The sequence below is a fragment of the Polyodon spathula genome, chromosome 3 (genome assembly GCF_017654505.1).
Source record: "Polyodon spathula isolate WHYD16114869_AA chromosome 3, ASM1765450v1, whole genome shotgun sequence".
NCBI lineage: Eukaryota > Metazoa > Chordata > Actinopteri > Acipenseriformes > Polyodontidae > Polyodon > Polyodon spathula.
Window position 1 is genome coordinate 93,495,034 of NC_054536.1, and position 19,476 is coordinate 93,514,509.

The following is a 19,476-nucleotide window of genomic DNA, read 5'->3' on the forward strand; positions in this document are numbered from 1 at the left end:
CCACCAAACTGGTGAAATATTTTCAGCTGTTGTGGTGTCTTTCATGGAAACCACCTCTACAAACTCCTCTGTAATATGCATGTCTTGATCAACACCACGAATGAAAACCGCAAGCTGTGCCATGTCAGTTACAGCCGTGCTTTCATCAATGGCAACTGAAAATGCATCAAATGGCTTTGCTTTGTCCGTTAGCTGCTCATTTAAGATTCTCCGAACTATCACTGACCCTCTCAGCAACAGTGTTTCTGGACATCCTAATGTTAGCAAATGCCTGTTGCTTTTCTGGACATATTAAATCTGCACTGATAAGCATGCATCTCTTGATCATTTTCAACGATTTCTCGAGTTCGTCAACTTTGCCATCACGAATCTTTCTTGGCATGATTGGATTCATAATGCCTCTGAACGTTGTACTCTTTGGGGACAGCTGTGCGCAGATCAAGCATGTTGGCTTTCCATTAACTTCCACAAAGAAATATGAATTCCACCGTTGTTCTTGGACAACTCTGCACTCCTTATCGACCTTCCTTTTATTTGTATATGAATTATCACACTTCAAAAAACAAATATGATGTTGTACAGGTAAGTAACTTGCTGGCATAAGAACATAAGAAAGTTTACAAACGAGAGGAGGCCATTCAGCCCATCTTGCTCGTTTGGTTGTTAGTACCTTATTGATCCCAGAATCTCATCAAGCAGCTTCTTGAAGGATCCCAGAGTGTCAGCTTCAACAACATTACTGGGGAGTTGATTCCAGACCCCTACGATTCTCTGTGTAAAAAAGTGCCTTCTATTTTCTGTTCTGAATGCCCCTTTGTCTAATCTCCATTTGTGACCCCTGGTCCTTGTTTCTTTTTTCACGTCAAAAAAGTCCTTTGGGTCGACATTGTCAATACCTTTTAGAATTTTGAATGCTTGAATTAGGTCGCCGCATAGTCTTCTTTGTTCAAGACTGAACAGATTCAATTCTTTTAGCCTGTCTGCAAATGACATGCCTTTTAAGCCCGGAATAATTATGGTCGCTCTTCTTTGCACCCTTTCTATCTTTTTTATAGCGAGGTGACCAGAACTGAACACAATATTCAAGATGAGGTTGTACTAGTGCATTGTACAGTTTTAACATTACTTCCCTTGATTTAAATTCAACACTTTTCACAATGTATCCGAGCATCTTGTTAGCCTTTTTTATAGCTTCCCCACATTGTCTAGATGAAGACATTTCTGAGTCAACAAAAACTCCTAGGTCTTTTTCATAGATTCCTTCTCCAATTTCAGTATCTCCCATATGATATTTATAATGTACATTTTTATTTCCTGCCTGCAATACCTTACACTTTTCTCTATTAAATGTCATTTGCCATGTGTCTGCCCAGTTCTGAATCTTGCCTAGATCACTTTGAATGACCTTTGCTGCTGCAACAGTGTTTGCCAGTGTTTTTATCAAACTTTAAGCCATTTGATCTGATATCACAATCCCTTTTCATTATGCCCCACGGGGCATGCTTTGTTTGTTCACAAACTCACAGCTGTTTTGAGCCTTAAGTGTCCATCATTTCTAGGTGGAAAGGCAATGCACCTGTAAGAGAAATAATTAAAGGTGTGTACACAATACCAGTTGCTATGGTTATTACATTTCCATGTATTGATTCCAGTATTCAAAAGTTACACACATATAGCTCAAACATTGATCGTTAGACACAACAAATGAAGCACCTTGTTATAAACGGAAGTCAGACAGTGACCTTTTTTGTGAGAGCTCAGGTATGGAGATGGCCTGTCCTCGAGAGATTATTCAAGTAGATTTCTCACTCGCATTCTCAAGTGCCTGTCTGTACCTCCTACCTAACTGTGTGTGTGATACTGAACTTTGTGAGCTTTGCTTACACTCTGTTTTCCTAACAATATCTAAACCATATCAATTCATTGGCTTGAGTTACTTGTTCCTCAGTCCCACATGTTTAATGCCATTTTGAAAAATTAGTCCTGAGAGATTCACAATTTTATATTTAGGATTTTGTAGAGATGAGCAAGGGTGAATACTACAGGCCGATAAACTGCTGGATGTGGGATAACTGCCCAAATCCATCTCAAAACCAAGGTTTACTAAGTATCTTGGTATCCCTGAAAAGATAGTCTAATCATCTTCAGAGATGTGCAGTGTAACTAATGGAGAATGACTGGACGGGATGTCTTGCTTTTCATATGTTTGAGTGGACAGTGATCTATTCTGGGGAACAAAGATGTTTAGTATTAGCCCTTTACTGCCCTGGGTATGTTCCCGTACCAGTCTAATGTCTATTTTCTCAGTGTTTAAATGTATCGGACACTGGGCAGCAAAGGGTTCATTTCGGGGTCTGAGCTATTAACGAATGTTCCCACCCCCAGGTATTTCTTTCTTAGTAAATGGATAACAGTTTAGGGTCCCTTGATCCTGTGAGATGGCTTCCACATTAAAAGTATTCCCTGTGTTTCTATTCAGTGAGGAAGGTTGTCTACTGTTTGCAGGGATACAGAAATATTTTGTAAGCAAGCAGTCTGTGTGTTGAAATAGGAAACAAAATGGTGTCGTCCCCCGTCCCTCCCCCAAAGCAGCAAATGGTGGTTCAACAAGTTTTTTTTTTTTTTTTTTTTAGGCTGCTGAATTTTGGTTTTATAAAGTAATGAGAAAAAGGACAAAGCATTTATTTTATTTTTAAAATTATTACCTTCCACTAGAAGTAAAATTCCAACAAAAGAAAAACAAAGATAATCTAAACTGACAATTTTTATAACCCTTGTCCCTGAATGCTGATAAATCAAAGGCATAAGCATTGGTTTAAATTTTAAAATGACTCGCTTGTTACAAGTGAAATTCGACCACCCCACCCCCCCGCCTCTACAAGCTACAGTATGCTGACAATTTTTCTAATAAGATTTGATACTGTTTTTTCACTGCTGAGAGGAGAGATTCATGTTTCTGTGAGGAGGAGTGTACTGTACTGATAGCGTGGCAAAAGGGTTTTTCTTGGTCACCACGGTAACCCTCTTTGTTTCAGTTTCCCTGGCACTGCGCATTGACAGCTGTGACAGTTTGTACAGAAATCCTTTTTTGTAGCTTTTTATGAACTGATTAATACAGTAGGTTGGCCCCTTTTTAAATTTAGCATGTATTCCATTTTGGGTTATTTAAAAACATGCAGTATCTGAGACTCCAAAGACAGTCCCCTGTTGGTCCACAATGTTGGTTTGGTTCCTGTGTTTAAGAACGGAGGAGTAAACAAGTGATCCAGAGGGTATGAAATAATATTACTAGCCCTTTTTTATTTATTTATTTTTTAGATACAATTGATGGTGTCATTCTTGAAATCAAATTGAACTCTGCCAACCGTTTCTTGTGTATTAGAAGAAAAATGTCTTGGCAGCTGAGATGTATCATCTTTGCAAATGCCTTTCTATATAGCTGTATTGGTTCGTCTGAGATTGCATACATACAGGGATCAACATTAAATTGCATCACTAGCTTGTATAAATTACTGGTTAGAAGCTTTAATAACATTTCCCAGACCCTGAGCTTGTTCAGTTCTGTTGGTAAACCATTTGACAAGCAGGTACCACCAGTGTCCTGAACCACAGACCAGAATTATGAAACTTCACTTTTTAGTAACAGAATACATTGGTTTCTAAGCTGTCTGCAGCACACCCAATTCTTATGCTGACCACTAAGTCATGCCTTTGGCCAGGATTGATGTCTAGACTCCATAGAGCAGTTAACTTCATGGTAATCCATGGAGTGCACTGACCACACGCCTGATGTTATTTAAATGGTGCATCGTTTGGAAGCATGCTATTGAACAATCCCCATGCCTCCTCAACAGAGGAAACGAGCTACTTCAACCTCGGCAAGCTTTCTATTGAACAATCCCCATGCCTCCTCAACAGAGGAAACGAGCTACTTCAACCTCAGCAAGCTTTCTATTGAACAATCCCCATGCCTCCTCACCAGAGGAAACGAGCTACTTCAACCTCAGCAAGCTTTCTATTGAACAATCCCCATGCCACCTCAACAGAGGAAACGAGCTACTTCAACCTCTGCAAGCTTGCTATTGAACAATCCCCATGCCTCCTCAACAGGGGAAACGAGCTACTTCAACCTCTGCAAGCTTGCTATTGAACAATCCCCACGCCTCCTCAACAGAGGAAACGAGCTACTTCAACCTCTGCAAGCTTTCAGCAAGCTTTCTATTGAACAATCCCCACGCCTCCTCAACAGAGGAAACGAGCTACTTCAACCTGCAAGCTTTCTATTGAACAATCCCCACGCCTCCTCAACAGAGGAAACGAGCTACTTCAACCTCGCAAGCTTTCTATTGAACAATTCAACCTCTACTGCAACCTCTGCTTGCTATTGAACAATCCCCATGCCTCCTCAACAGAGGAAACGAGCTACTTCAACCTCAGCAAGCTTGCTATTGAACAATCCCCATGCCTCCTCAACAGGGGAAACGAGCTACTTCAACCTCAGCAAGGTTTCTATTGAACAATCCCCACGCCTCCTCAACAGAGGAAACGAGCTACTTCAACCTTGCAAGCTTTCTATTGAACAATCCCCACGCCTCCTCAACAGAGGAAACGAGCTACTTCAAAGCAAGCTTTCTATTGAACAATCCCCATGCCTCCTCAACAGAGGAAACGAGCTACTCAACCTCAGCAAGCTTTGAACTATGCCTCCTGAACAATCCCCATCCCCGCCTCCTCAACAGAGGAAACGAGCTACTTCAACCTCAGCAAGCTTGCTATTGAACAATCCCCATGCCTCCTCAACAGGGGAAACGAGCTACTTCAACCTCAGCAAGGTTTCTATTGAACAATCCCCACGCCTCCTCAACAGAGGAAACGAGCTACTTCAACCTCTGCAAGCTTTCTATTGAACAATCCCCACGCCTCCTCAACAGAGGAAACGAGCTACTTCAACCTCAGCAAGCCTGAACCTCAACAGAGGAAACGAGCTACTTCAACCTCAGCAAGCTTGCTATTGAACAATCCCCACGCCTCCTCAACAGGGGAAACGAGCTACTTCAACCTCTGCAAGCTTTCTATTGAACAATCCCCACGCCTCCTCAACAGAGGAAACGAGCTACTTCAACCTCAGCAAGCTTGCTATTGAACAATCCCCATGCCTCCTCAACAGAGGAAACGAGCTACTTCAACCTCAGCAAGGTTTCTATTGAACAATCCCCATGCCTCCTCACCAGAGGAAACGAGCTACTTCAACCTTGGCAAGCTTGCTATTGAACAATCCCCACGCCTCCTCAACAGAGGAAACGAGCTACTTCAACCTCAGCAAGCTTGCTATTGAACAATCCCCATGCCTCCTCAACAGGGGAAACGAGCTACTTCAAGCAAGGCTATTGAACAATCCCCATGCCTCCTCAACAGGGGAAACGAGCTACTTCAACCTCTGCAAGCTTTCTATTGAACAATCCCCACGCCTCCTCAACAGAGGAAACGAGCTACTTCAACCTCAGCAAGCTTGCTATTGAACAATCCCCATGCCTCCTCAACAGGGGAAACGAGCTACTTCAACCTCGGCAAGCTTTCTATTGAACAATCCCCACGCCTCCTCACCAGAGGAAACGAGCTACTTCAACCTTGGCAAGCTTGCTATTGAACAATCCCCATGCCTCCTCAACAGAGGAAACGAGCTACTTCAACCTCAGCAAGCTTTCTATTGAACAATCCCCACGCCGCCTCAATAGAGGAAACGAGCTACTTCAACCTCGGCAAGCTTGCTATTGAACAATCCCCATGCCTCCTCAACAGAGGAAACGAGCTACTTCAACCTCAGCAAGCTTGCTATTGAACAATCCCCATGCCTCCTCAACAGGGGAAACGAGCTCAATTCTATTCCAATCAAGCACATTCAAGTCTGTAGGAAAGCCTGCTTGTCTCCTGTCCAATCATCCTGGGTTTCAAGTTTGTGAATCTTAAACTTTCTGATGCAGAAAATGACTGCATGGTCACTTAACTGGCCAGATACCAAGACTTTTCATGGTGTGTCTCAAAATAAAGTCAACTGTTGTTGCTTTTTCTGGGTCTTTAGAATTGCATGTAGGTTATGTTAAGTTTGACCAAAAAATCATGTTCATCACATAATGCTTTAAGCTGTTTACTTGTTGGAAGTTTTTTGCGAAAAGGGTTGTTGATGTCTCGTTGTTTTTCCAGAGGGTCTTCAACTCCCTCTGGACAGCAGTTCTGTTAAGTTGGCAGAGCAGCAGTTCAGTTTATAATGTCTGTTGGGATTCATTAAAGGGAAAGCCTTGATGGGTTTCTTTTTAGATCTGTTTTTTATTGAAGCATGACTCAAGGGAAGAATTGTTTTCCCAGAAATCTAATGCTGTTTAGTGTGCCAGCTTCTGATTCCATTTGTAGAGCAAGATGGTCTTTTTTTTTTGCCCCCACAGGGTTCCTGGCGGGAGAAGGCAGCAATGAATAACATTATAAAATCAACGGCAGAAGCATTCAAAAAGGATAAAACATTTTAAAATAATCATAAAAACGGTAGTACAAAATACAAGCAGAAACAATAGAACAATTCCAATTTACCATAGTCAGTATTTACATGATTTGTAACCCTGGTCTGATTTTTAAAATAAATAGTTGAGTGATTTTTAAAAATATGTATTTTTTTATGTTTTGAAAACAATGAGTTCCAAAGATGAGATGCTCGATACACAAAGGCATGTACACTGAACAAAAATAAACGCAATATGTTAAGTGTTGGTCCCATGTTTCATGAGCTGAAATAAAAGGTCCCAGAAATTTTCCATACGCACAAAAAGCTTATTTTTCTCCGATTTTGTGCACAAATTTGTTTACATCCCTGTTAGTGAGCATTACTCCTTTGCCAAGATAGTCCATCCACCTGACAGGTGTGGCATATCAAGAAGCTGATTAAACAGCATGATCATTACACAGGTGCACCTTGTGTTGGGGACAATAAAAGGCCACTCTAAAATGTTCAGCAACTTCGCACAGCCATTGAAAGAGGAGTGGGACAACATTCCACGGGCCACAATCAACAGCCTGATCAACTCTATGCGAAGGAGATGTGTCGCGCTGCATGAGGCAAATTGTGGTCAGACCAGACACTGACTGGCTTTCTGATCCACGCCCCTACCTTTTTTTTTTTTTTTTTTTTTTTTTTTTTTTTTTAAGGTATCTGTGACCAACAGATGCATATCTGTATTCCCAGTCATGTGAAATCCATAGATTAGGGCCTAATGAATTTATTTCAATTGACTGATTTCCTTATATGAACTGTAAAATCTTTGAAATTGTTGCATGTTGCGTATTATATTTTTGTTCAGTATAGAACATTCTGCATTTTAAAGGCCTTGAGCACCCTGTAGTTTCAGTAATTGTACCCAAACACCTTTTTATATTTAGGCCTGCATATGTGATTTTACCAGGCCCAGCCGAGCAATACACAGTACCATGAAAACATATTAAAACAATGTATACTTTCTGTATGACGATGACACTTGCTCAGCGCAGAGATTGAAAGTAGTGCTAACCTAGGCTTGAAAATCGATGTTCCTACTTCTCAGCACTGCAATGTCAGTGCTTCCACTTTATCTGTTGAAGATATTGTTCTTTTGACTTTTATACCTTAATTTGGAATTTGCAGATATTATTTAGATGAAAAGGCGTGTCTGCTTCTTCAGTAATCTCTTCGTGTTGTAGTTTAAAGTTCACTCTTCTAGTTGTATTCCTCCATTACCAACAAGAAGTCTGCTTGGTGCCATTCTCACGTCAGTGTTCATCTCAAACGTGTTGGACATTTTACTGAAAATAAATTGAAGCTGAAAGCTCCATATACAATAAGTCACTTCACACAAGAAACTGCTCAGCGTAACTATATTCAATAAACAAAAACAAATCCAGGGATTAATAGAATTATTGTGCTGTAGATTTTTCACAAACCTCAAATGTGCATGCTTTTTTTATGAGTTTTAAAACTCCATTTCTGTCCCGGGTAAACATGCACTTGCAGCGTAAACAAAAAAAAAAAAAAAAATCCCTGTTGGATTACTTTGGCGTTGACTGGCCGGTGTTTTGGCTTTTTAGTCTGTTATCAAACAGGATTGTCTGCTGAATTTATAAAATACTTTTATTTTGACCAAATACAAGAAAGATTTAATTAGTTTAAAATCCAGCCATCTCCAACTCGGAGTGTTGTTGTAAAACATGTCCTTGTAGAAATCCTTGATTTAACATGATTAATATACAGTTACCCTACTGAACCTGCCCCCTTAAATCCCAGTATAACTGATACATTCTTTTCATTTCTTACAGCCAAGGTCTCGAGAAAGCTGACCTTCCTCTACCTAGCCAATGATGTCATCCAGAACAGTAAAAGAAAAGGCCCTGAATTTACAAAGGATTTTGCACCAGTTATAGTTGATGCCTTTAAGCATGTTGCAAGGTAATGTTTTTCACTTAAATAATGACCAGTTAGAGAAAACATGTATATTAACTTGTTTAAGCAGGGGAAAAATAAATAGGTGTCCCTGTCTATTCATCAACAGCCCAAAGCACCTTTGACCATTGTTCCATAGTCCAATGTCTGTTTTCTTGTGCATATTTTAGTCTTTTAGTCTTGTTCCCCTTTTAACAGAGGTATTCTTACTGAAACGCGTCCTTTTAAGTCCTGTTTCAAGATTGACCTTCATACTATTAATTTGATTGACAACGACACCTGTACCTTCTGCCAGTTCTGTTGTCAAGTCAACGCTTGTCGTCTTTCTGTTCCTTAAAGCAGTGCTTCCCAACCCTGTTCCTGGCGGCACACAGTGTCTCCTGGTTTTCGTTCCAACGCAGCGCTCAATTTTTTAATCAAACCATATCAACAAATGAAGAGCTTGAAAATAATGGGAAAATGCCCAGTTAATCACTTTATTAGTTCAATTAAGCAATTGAATGCTGTGTTGGAATGAAAACCAGTAGACACGCTGTGCCACCAAGAACAGGGTTGGGAAACACTGCCTTTAGGATATTATTGGATAAGTATTGCTCATCCTTGTTAGACAGCTTTTTGGGTCTTTCAGTCCTGGCTTTGTCAAGTACAGATGATGTTTCTCTGTGCTTGTTTATGCTTCGGATACCACACCTTGAAAATCAAGTGATGCAAGCTATTTCACTCAATGTTTTTCCTTCTTTATGCAAGTCAAGGTTGTTATAATAGTAGAAAACACTAGTGGAGGCTTTGAGTAAATTGTTGTGTGTGTGTATGTGTGTGTGTATAGTTGTAGTCAAAAGTTTACTTACCCCAATGGAAACTTATTTCTAGAAATCTCAAAAACAAATAATCCTAGGAAAAATCTTTTGTAGCAAGTTTTGCTTTGTGGATGAGGAAAAAATTACAAAAAATAGATCTACAACTTTTTTTTTTTTGCAAAAGTCCAAAAATGCTAATTCGAAAGTATTCATAGAACAATAGAACAATCCCCATGCCACCTCAACAGGGGAAACGAGCTACTTCAACCTCGGCAAGGTTTCTATTGAACAATCCCCACGCCTCCTCAACAGAGGAAACGAGCTACTTCAACCTTGGCAAGCTTGCTATTGAACAATCCCCACGCCTCCTCAACAGAGGAAACGAGCTACTTCAACCTCGGCAAGCTTGCTATTGAACAATCCCCATGCCTCCTCAACAGAGAAAACGAGCTACTTCAACCTCGGCAAGCTTGCTATTGAACAATCCCCATGCCTGCTCAACAGGGGAAACGAGCTACTTCAACCTCAGCAAGGTTTCTATTGAACAATCTCCATGCCTCCTCAACAGGGGAAACGAGCTCAATTCTATTCCAATCAAGCATATTCAAGTCTGTAGGAAAGCTTGCTTGTCTCCTCTCCAATTATCCTGGGTTTCAAGTTTGTGAATCTTAAACTTTCTGATGCAGAAAATGACTGACTGCATGATCACTTAACTGGCCAGATACCAAGCCTGCACAGCAGACTTTTCATGGTGTGTGTCAAAATAAGGTCAGTTGTTGCTTTTTCTGGTTCTTTAGAATTGCATCTACTGTAGCAGGTCTGTTATTGACTTACTGGTAATGACAGCAATTATCATGTGCCTAACCCTCTTATACTCTCAAGAATGTTCACCTACAATCCAGCATACACTTTTCTAGATTAGGTTCTGCATTATCATATTGAAATTTCTAGCACCTTCTAGAAAATACTATCATAGCATCAAAGAGTATGAATCCTTTTTGAAATTTGCAGTTTTGGCGTTTTACCAAAAAAAAAAGTCTGTCTGTTCTTGTAACTTTTGTTTTCTTCATCCACAAAAGCAAAACATTTGCCATAAGATTTTTCAAAAATTCTTTGTTTTTGAGAAATTTCTCGGTTATAAATTTCCATTGGGATATGTAAACTTTGGACTATAGTGGCTGTTTTGCGTTTTAGCAAATTAACGAATATTCAAATACTTATCCGTTCAAAATGAAACACGAAAATACCATGTTTTGTCCCATCTATTACGCTGCTCTGCATTTCTAAGGTGGGGTGTTTTTCCTACACCTGAGTTTGAATTTTTTTTTTTTCTCTTCTCTCGCTCTCTCATACAAAGTGCCAGTGATGAGGGATCCAAGAAGCACCTGGAAAGAGTATTCTCGATTTGGCAGGAAAGGGCGGTTTATGAGAATGACCTGCTTGACCAACTCAAAGATGTCCTGCGTAAGTTTCTTTAGACCCCCTCCCAATTAACCCTTTTCATAGCCACATTGTTTAAACCTCGTAAGAGACGCATCTTTCTTGCATACACATTTTACTTCATCTGCTTCAAACTGTTCACTCTGGTATTGCGTTTCCCCCTGAGATGGTGATCACAGAGATACAATGGCCTATCTCTGCCTTTGTCTTAGTGTTTCTTAGCAGAGACACTGTAGTGTAAAACATGTCCACTGTAAGCACACCCATTTAGTTTCCTTGTTGGTTGACTGCTTAGCTGGTACCATGCCTTTTGCCCCTTTTCTTTTAGAAGGTGGTAAGAAGCCGAAGAAGCGCCCCTATGAAGAGATTAAGGTGAAGGAAGATGATTATCCCTGCCCGAGCTCTCCTGCAGACTCTCCCCAGGTACACTTTCAGCACAAGTTGTTGTTTTATATTAATAGTTGTGTACAAACCAAATTTCTCTCGTCTTGGAAACATTTTTCAAACTGCAGTATGTGCAGATCTTCCCTCCACGGCTAGTTCAGTGATTGGCTGGTTTTAATGGCTGCTTTCTGAACACACCTTTATGCAAATGTTTTGTTTTTTTGGAGAGAATAAATATGCTGTGATTGAGTTCCCTTTTTAAAAAAAAAAATGATATTGATTTTGGATCTTTGCTCCACAAAGAACATGGATTGCATGTTCTAGAACATCAGGTTAACTTGAAATGAAATATCACCCTTGAGCGGTTGTATTAATCTGTTTCTTTTTGAAATACATTTGAGAGAGACTCAAGTATCGCAGAGGTGTGCGACCAACCTCATCTCTACAAGCATCAAAGTGTACCTGGTTTACGTGTCATTGCTGTGAACTGTTTAACTCTAGAGACATTAATATATAAAGTGCCTTCTGGTCGGTACCTCTTTTTGGAAAAAACTTTGCTGTACATGAATGCCTTTTAAGAATATATACATGCATACATCTTGCGCACTGACGTGGCTGCTCAACTGTGGGGAGTCTGGTGGTGTCTTGGGACGAGGGGGAGAGATCTTTACAGTCATCATCATGAGGCATAAAAAGCCTGTTTTCCTATTTCTGGATTCTCTTCATAGCTTTATATTTATTTACACTCCAGCATTGTTGTTAAATTGAACTGCTAAATCACAATGTAAAGTTTCCTTTACTCAAACTGTTTTAGACTGCTGTTTTAAATAACAATATAAATTTAAAATGTTATTATCTTGAAATTGCCTATATAAAACACAACATTCATTGAGTAACAGTTATATCCTCCGTAACTGTTAATAGTTTTAAAAATAAATGTGGTTATTGAAATGAAACCAAGCAACAGTGTTAAGGAGTCTGCAGTCGGTAGCTGTCCAGCAGCATTGGTTACAGTATCGTACTTGGCTTGATTCATGGGTTTGTGGTGATCCTGCATTTCTAAGAGTACTCTGTTGAAACTGACAGGTTTCATTTGTCTGTAGCAGAAAAACTACTAGTAGACTTCACTTCTCAAAATACAAGCATGTTTAGCACACAGGTGGTACAGCAGACTAGATGCACGTCTGTGTTACTGTAACTCACTTTGACTTAGTATTATTTATTTATTTATTGACAGGCGCCCTTACCCAGGGTGACTTTAGGTATATACAAAAAATAGAAGAATTACAGTGCAATTAAGAGCAAGAAAGAAAATACAATGACTTCAGCCCTAATTAGAGCAAATGTAAAACGCAGCACGATTTGATATCAGGGCAGTTCAAGAGCAGATAAGTGTTGATAAAAGTGCAAGTTAAATACAAAACATTACAGATTGGGTTAAGTGCAGGATTAAATACAGTAAGCTAGGAAGCAGTTAAAGTGCATTAAGGGCAGAGGGCTATGTAGTCGAAGGGAAGAGATGAGTTTTACAGGTGTTGTCTGAAGAGGTGTGTCTTGAGGAGGCGCCGGAAGGTGGTCAGGGACAGGGCAGTCCTGACATCCGTAGGAAGGTGCTCCATCACTGCTGGGCGAGGGTGGAGAAGGAGTGGGCTCTGGAGGCAGAGGAGCGTAGAGGAGGCACAGCCAGTCTTCTACTACAGGCAGAGCAGAGAGTTTGGTGGGGGTGTAGGGAGAGATGAGGGTCTGGAAGTAGTTGGGTGCAGTCTGGTCAGGACCTTGGCAGGGTCTTTAACAAGATGCAAGAGGTGAGCAGAGCAGTGGAGTAGTGTGGGAGAAGCAAGGCAGAGGGAACACCAGGTGAACAGCAAAGTTCCGGATGAGCTTTAGCGGACAGGTGGCGGACGCAGGGAGGCCGGCCAGGAGGGAGTTGCAGTAGTCTAGGCGGGGGAGTACCAGGGCCTGAATGAGGAGATGCATGGAGTAGTTGGTGAGGAAGGGTCGGATTGTTCGTATGTAGGAAGAAACGACAGGTGTGTGCTAGAGTGGAGATATGCTGGGAGTAGGAGAGGCAGGGGTTTTTGGCTGAGGAGGAGGGAGAGAGAATGGTAGATTCCAGAGGAATGGAGATAGAGATCAGAAGGTCAGATTTTGAGAGGCTGAGTTTGAGGTGAAGCAAGTGCACCCAGGAGGAGACAGCAGACAGACAGGTAGAGATAAGGGAGGGGATGGTGGGGTCAGGGAAAGATCTGGAGAAAGGAGAGAGAGAGAGAGGTGCAGCATGGGCAGTGAGTTAATGACAGACAGGAGAGCAGTTTCAGTGGAGTGAAAAGAGGGGAAACCAGATTGGAGAGGGGTCGAGCAGAGAGTGGTTAGACAGGAAAGCAGAGAGCTGGCGGTATATTGCCGCTCAAGGGTTTTAGAGAGGAAGAATAGTCGAGTTCATCTGGAAAGTGAGCGGTCCAGGAGGACGGTACAGTACAATTAGCAGGAGTTGACAGGGAGAGGTTAGTTGGACAGCGTGAAATTCAAAGGTGTTAACAGAGAGTGAGGAGAGGTCAGAGGGGACAGAAAAGAGTAAGGAGGGAGAGAGGAGCAGACCAATCCCACCTCCCCATCGAGTGAGATGTGGAGTATGGGATAGGACGTAAAGAGAGGATGGGGCAGCAGGAATTAGTTATCAGAGAGACAGGTTTCAGTGAGAGCAAGGAAATCGCGAGAGGGGTGGGAGGCAAATGAAATCAGCTTTGTTGGCAGAACAGTGACAGTTCCAGAGGGCACCAGAGAGTGTGCGGGAGGGGAGGGAGCGGCAGAGGGGTTAGGGGAGCAGCGGCAGAGAGGACAGAACAGGGATGTGAGAGAGAGAGGTACAGTAGTGGTGGGAGCAGGCGCAGTGGGCGGGTGCAGACCTGTCTAGTAGTTGGTGTCTTCCAGAGCGCTGCTAGGTTTGGATTTTCTCCAACAGCCTCTCCTCACACCCTCAGTTTGCAAGATAACTGGTTAATGGCTTCTAAACTGCAGTAAAGACAATACTTAAGCAATACAATAGTTTTTCAGTGCACTTCAGTGGGATAACACAACTACAAAAAGCTGTGTGGAAACCAATCAAATTGCAAATCAACCTCTGTTCAATTTAACCATGCTCACCTGGTACTAATCACAAACAGTAAATCACCTAATTAAAACACCTTAATAATGTTACTTAAATTGTTGACTATACTCATCCTGGCACGCATTAAAATGGTGCCACAGGAAATTAATTGCAGTATGCTAAGATGGCCAAAAACAGGAGTGCGATTGACATGCGTTAAAAAAATGTATCTCCCAAAACATGTACGTGTTAATCGCAGAAGTTAACTGTGATTTAATTGACAGCACTTTACTTCTAAAGTAAACACAGACAGAGACAGCATAGCAGCAGGGGGGCGTGGCCCCTGTATGTGCGCCTTTATTTTACAGCAAGACATTACAATATGTAACACGTTAAAACAGAAAAATATCCCAGGAGTAAAGAATACGTTGTGAAGCCTTACTTTACCCCAGTCCATTAACTACAAAACAAAGGATGCCAAATAGCAGCTCAAGTTGAACATTGTTTTGTTTTTTCCCCAAAATAAAAAGTTCATAGTTGACACTGCATTTTGTTTATTTTTTACTTTTTTTTTTTTTTCGTTCCTTGCCGTTGCCGTTTCTTTGCAGTAAACAGTGGCCAGAGACACATTTTCATTTAGTTTTAAGGTTTACTTGTGCCTTTTTGTAACTGAACAAGCAAATGAAAACTGAAATTTTACTTTAAACAATTCAAGTAAAGGTGAAAATGAAATTGTAAAATGAAGGGGAAAAAAACTCAGTTTTTGGTTCTCGTTTATTTATTACATTCTACATAACAATATAAAAATCATTACACAACATTTCCAGCAAGTTGGGTCGCTTTAAATAAGGCAACCAGATTTGTAAGTCCTTAAACAGTATGGAAATATTGTGAATAACTTCCAAGCTACAGGGAAGCTGTAAGGAATCTTGCTTTCCCAAATTTTTTTTTTTTTTGTGAATAAATTATCCTTATTGAACATATTTAAAGGAAATTTGGAAATACAGCTATTTGGAGAAACTTCAAGGGATCGACCCCACCTCCACCCTCAGCCTCCCAGTAATTCGAGCCCGGGCATTTGCCTCTGTTACTGAAGAAAAAACATGTTTTTATTAGTGTTGTTTTTCTTCTATTAAACTAATAGATGTGATAAAGTAGAATACCTTATATAGGTAACACACTCTCTATTTTGTTCTTATCCTTTCCAGGATAAAACATACTATTTCTATAACACATTTTACACAGAGATAAAAAATAAAGGGTCACCAAATTAAAAAGGTGTATCCTCCCTCTAAGGAAGCTTATTTACATGTTTTTTAAAGAAAGGTAAAATGAAAAGAGGATGTGATTCTTTTTTTTTTCTAATTGTTTTAAACTATTTAGACCTGAAACTATTTCATTATTTCTAAAAACATTAAATGTATACTGTGTATGTAAAAAAAAAAATAAATAAATAAATTCTGAAACATTTAAACATTCATTTCACAAAATGTTGTATTATTCACGCACATACATTTCTTTAGAGAGTACTTGTGGTGAACTGAAAGTCAATATAGACTTATTTCATAGAAAATGTTTCCAAAAACTTGTCATGTTTTACAGCCCCTCCTATTGTTGTGATGGGCTATTTTGATGCACAAAGAAGTGTTCAAACCATGACAAGCTTCAGTGCACTGCGTTGTAAACATGGTACGGTGATGTGACATGACAGCATTGTTCTCTGCAGTTGTCACCTATAGCTACACACAAAGCAAAGTAGTTTGTATCCAATGGTACCTGTATGAGCCGTTAGTTAGACTACAGTAGTCTAACCTCTTCACGCAACGAGAGTGACGATTCAGACAAGAATAATTGCCCGTTTGTTTTAGCAGCAGTCAGTGGATTAACCCGCAATTCTCTGTAATTGATTGCAAATGTGAACATTGAGTTTTCAGTAATTCTCCAGATTTGTGCGTGCTGTACAGCTGATTTTTTAATGCTGGTCGTTCAACCTGTCAGTGTCACTGTACTGTAATAAGTTAGAAATAGTAGTAACACAGCAGCCTGCATGCAAATTCAATACAATGGTGTTCGGGGTGGGGAGAGAATGAGTGTCCCAAGGAAGGTACTGGGACCAGTGTTCCAAAAGTGGTCACCTTGGGTCTAAAGCAGCAAAATGCTTTTTTTTTTATTTGGATTGCCTTCCATAGAGATCACTATGCATGGTGCACGTAATCCGGTTTGTTTACTTTGCTGTCTAAGACTTTTAAATGGAGGCTCAAGAGCTGCTGTGTTCATCCTGTATTTATTTTTTTTTATTATATTAATTTCACACATCACACGGAGCTTCTTTTTAGTTTGCCATTTTTTAAACTATCATGCAACTTCTGGTGAGGTGGTAAATGAAGTGCAAGGTATTTTTGTCATTTCTAGCAAATATGAACATTTAGAATTTTGTATCATGTCAAAATATATTCATTCAGATATTTGTCCCAGAAATTATATAAAGAGTGTTTTTCTGTTGTCTTGTTAGACTGTCGAAATCATCAAAGCTTTGCAGGAGCTTGAGAATGCAGCCTCGGGGGATGCTGCTGTTCGCAAGAAGATCTCCTCCCTGCCCCTGGAGGTTCAGGATGCTTCCTTGCTGGACAGAATAACAGGTAGATGTACCAGACAAGGGGTTTCAATATTGCACCATACAAGGGGTTTTAAGAGAACCAGATATTGCTCAAGGTCACATCATAAGGAAAAGTCGGACATGCAGTTGATAAGTTGGTAATGTACGTGCACAGGATCGTAACACAGGTATAGGCTGCTGGGATAAATTAGTGGTTACTTGTTGCCCCTAACACTGTCTTGATATGGCCCATTCCATGTTACGTGTGTTACAAAAACATTTTAAGGACTGGAAATGTGAATCAAAAATGTTTCTTTAGGAAGCTTTTGGCTATATAACTTTTTTTTTTTTTAAATATAGTAACCCATTGCGTGTCCGCCCATCACACATCCACCCTAACCATTTATCCACCGTGATCTTTTCAGCAACGTTAGTATATGACTTGCTATATATGACTATATGACTTGTTATATATGAATTGTTTAAGTGTAATTAATAATCATGTCTCTTGACAGAACTTTGCGTTTTTTGTTGTTGATGATTTAGATAAAGAGTCCGGGGAGCGGCTCTCCAGAATGGTGGACGATGCCTGTCTGCTTCTGGCAGACTATAACGGGAGGCTGGCAGCTGAGATAGATGATCGGAAGCAGCTGACCCGAACACTCACAGATTTCCTGCGCACTCAAAAAGAAATCCTAACAGAAAAAGAACAGAAACTAGAAGTGCGTAAACTTTTCCCTTTTTAAAATTTTTATTTTATATTTACAGTTTTTGTTTTGCGAAATGCTCTCCTCCCCTTGTATTCAGTAGCAGCAGTTTTAGTAGACCTTAAACAGTGAAATAAAGTTGAGGGTAAAATCAAAATACTAAACCCCCATTTGCACGTACATCTCCTTACTGCTAGTGTGTGTGTGTGTGTTATTATATAGTGAGTCTCTCTTGTAAAGCTCTTTGTGATAGTGGTCCACTAAGGCGCTATATATAATATGTATTTCACACACAGTGCCTATAGAAAGTCTACACCCCTGACTTGAACTTTTTTCACATTTTGTTGAGTTAAAAGCACCTTTGGCAGCAATTACAGCTATGAGTCTGTTGGGATAGGTCTACCAACTTTGCATACATACATTTGGCAATATTTGACCATTCTTTACAAAACTGTTCAAGCTCTGTCAAGTTCCTTGGAGCGTGGATGGACAGCAATCTTCCCAAGTCATGCCACAAATTTTAGATTGGATTTAGGTCAGGGCTTTGACTGGGCCGCTCAAGGACATTTACCTTTTTGTTCCTTAGCCTCTCCAGTGTAGCTTTGGCTGTGTGCTTTGGGTCATTGTCATGCTGAAAGGTGAACTTGCATCCCAGTTTCAGCTTTCTTGCAGTGGGCAGCAGGTTTTCCTCAGGGACTTCTCTGTACTTTGCTCCATTCATTTTCCCTTCTATCCTGACAAGTGCCTCAGTCTCTGCTGATGAGAAACATGCTGCCACCACCATGCTTCACAGTAGGTATGGTGTTCTTTGGGTGATTCGCTGTGTTGGGTTTGTGCCAAACATAACTTTTTGCATTTAGGCCAAAAAGTTATATTTTGCTTTAGTCGGACCACAAAACGTTTTATCACGTTGGCTACACAATCTCCTGAGGCGTTTTTTTGCATATTTCAAATGGGATTCAAGGTGGGCTTTCTTGAGTAATGGCTTCCTTCTTGCCACCCCACCATACAGGCCAGATTTGTGGAGTGCTTGGGATATTGTTGTCACATGCACACTTTGAGCAGTCTTGTTCATAAAAGCCTGTAGCTCTTGCAAAGTTGCCATTGGCCTCTTTGTAGCCTCTCTGGTCAGTCTCCTCCTTGCTCGGTCATCCAGTTTGGAGAGGCGGCCTGATCTAGACAGGGTCTTGGTGGTGCCATACACCTTCCACTTCTTAATAATCGTCTTGACCGTGCTCCAAGGGATGTTCGAGGCCTTTGATATTTTGTATACCCATCCCCTGATCTGTGCGTTTCAACAACTTTGTCCCGGAGTTCTTTTGAAAGTGCCTTGGTGCTCATGGTTGAGTCTTTGCTTTGAAATGCACTATCCAGCAGAGGGAACCTACAGGAACTGCTGAATTTATCCTGAAATCATGTGAATCACTACAATTTAACACAGGGGGAGGCCACTTAACTTGGTGTGTGATTTTTGAAGGCGGTTGGTTACACCTAAGCTGATTTAAGATTGCTTTTGCAAGGGGGGTGGACACTTACCCAACCAAGATATTTCAGTTTTTATTTGTAATTTTCTAGAATATTTTTTTTTTCATTTGGAAGTTGTGGGGTAGGATGTGTAGATAAATGAAAAACTAAACTATTTTAATGCATTTTAATTCCAGGCTATAAGGCAATAAAAGGTGAAAAATTTGAAAGGGGGTGTAGACTTTCTATAGGCACTGTATGTTTGTGTGTGTATGTATAGATAGATATATATTTTAAAAAAATATTAATGCCGATTTTTGCCGAAGAATTGAACACAGATACATTTTTGTACAATTTAATCGTGCAAAATTTTATTTTTGTATAAACTGGAACTGTCTCTTGTTCAGTACAGAAAGGTGATGTGGAACAGCACTGGCTGCAGCATTCTAGGGTGTCTATTGAAGTCAGTACAAATACATGAGCGTTCCCAAAGTCACTTGCGAGCCACTGTAACAGTCCTCCATTTGAACATCAGTCTGGGT

The 19,476-nt window shown here is 40.5% G+C and overlaps 1 protein-coding gene across 2 annotated transcripts in view; it reads left to right on the forward strand.

The window, feature by feature from the left end:
• The window catches only part of LOC121313670 (regulation of nuclear pre-mRNA domain-containing protein 1A-like), a 53,700-nt gene that overhangs the window by 18,351 nt on the left and 15,873 nt on the right, over positions 1-19,476 (forward strand). For both annotated transcript variants that reach the window (XM_041246448.1, XM_041246447.1), the window contains exons 2-6: positions 8,335-8,464; positions 10,613-10,719; positions 11,024-11,118; positions 16,680-16,806; positions 17,310-17,485. In XM_041246448.1, the coding sequence (XP_041102382.1) occupies positions 8,335-8,464; positions 10,613-10,719; positions 11,024-11,118; positions 16,680-16,806; positions 17,310-17,485 (635 nt within the window). The remainder of the gene's footprint in view (positions 1-8,334; positions 8,465-10,612; positions 10,720-11,023; positions 11,119-16,679; positions 16,807-17,309; positions 17,486-19,476) is intronic.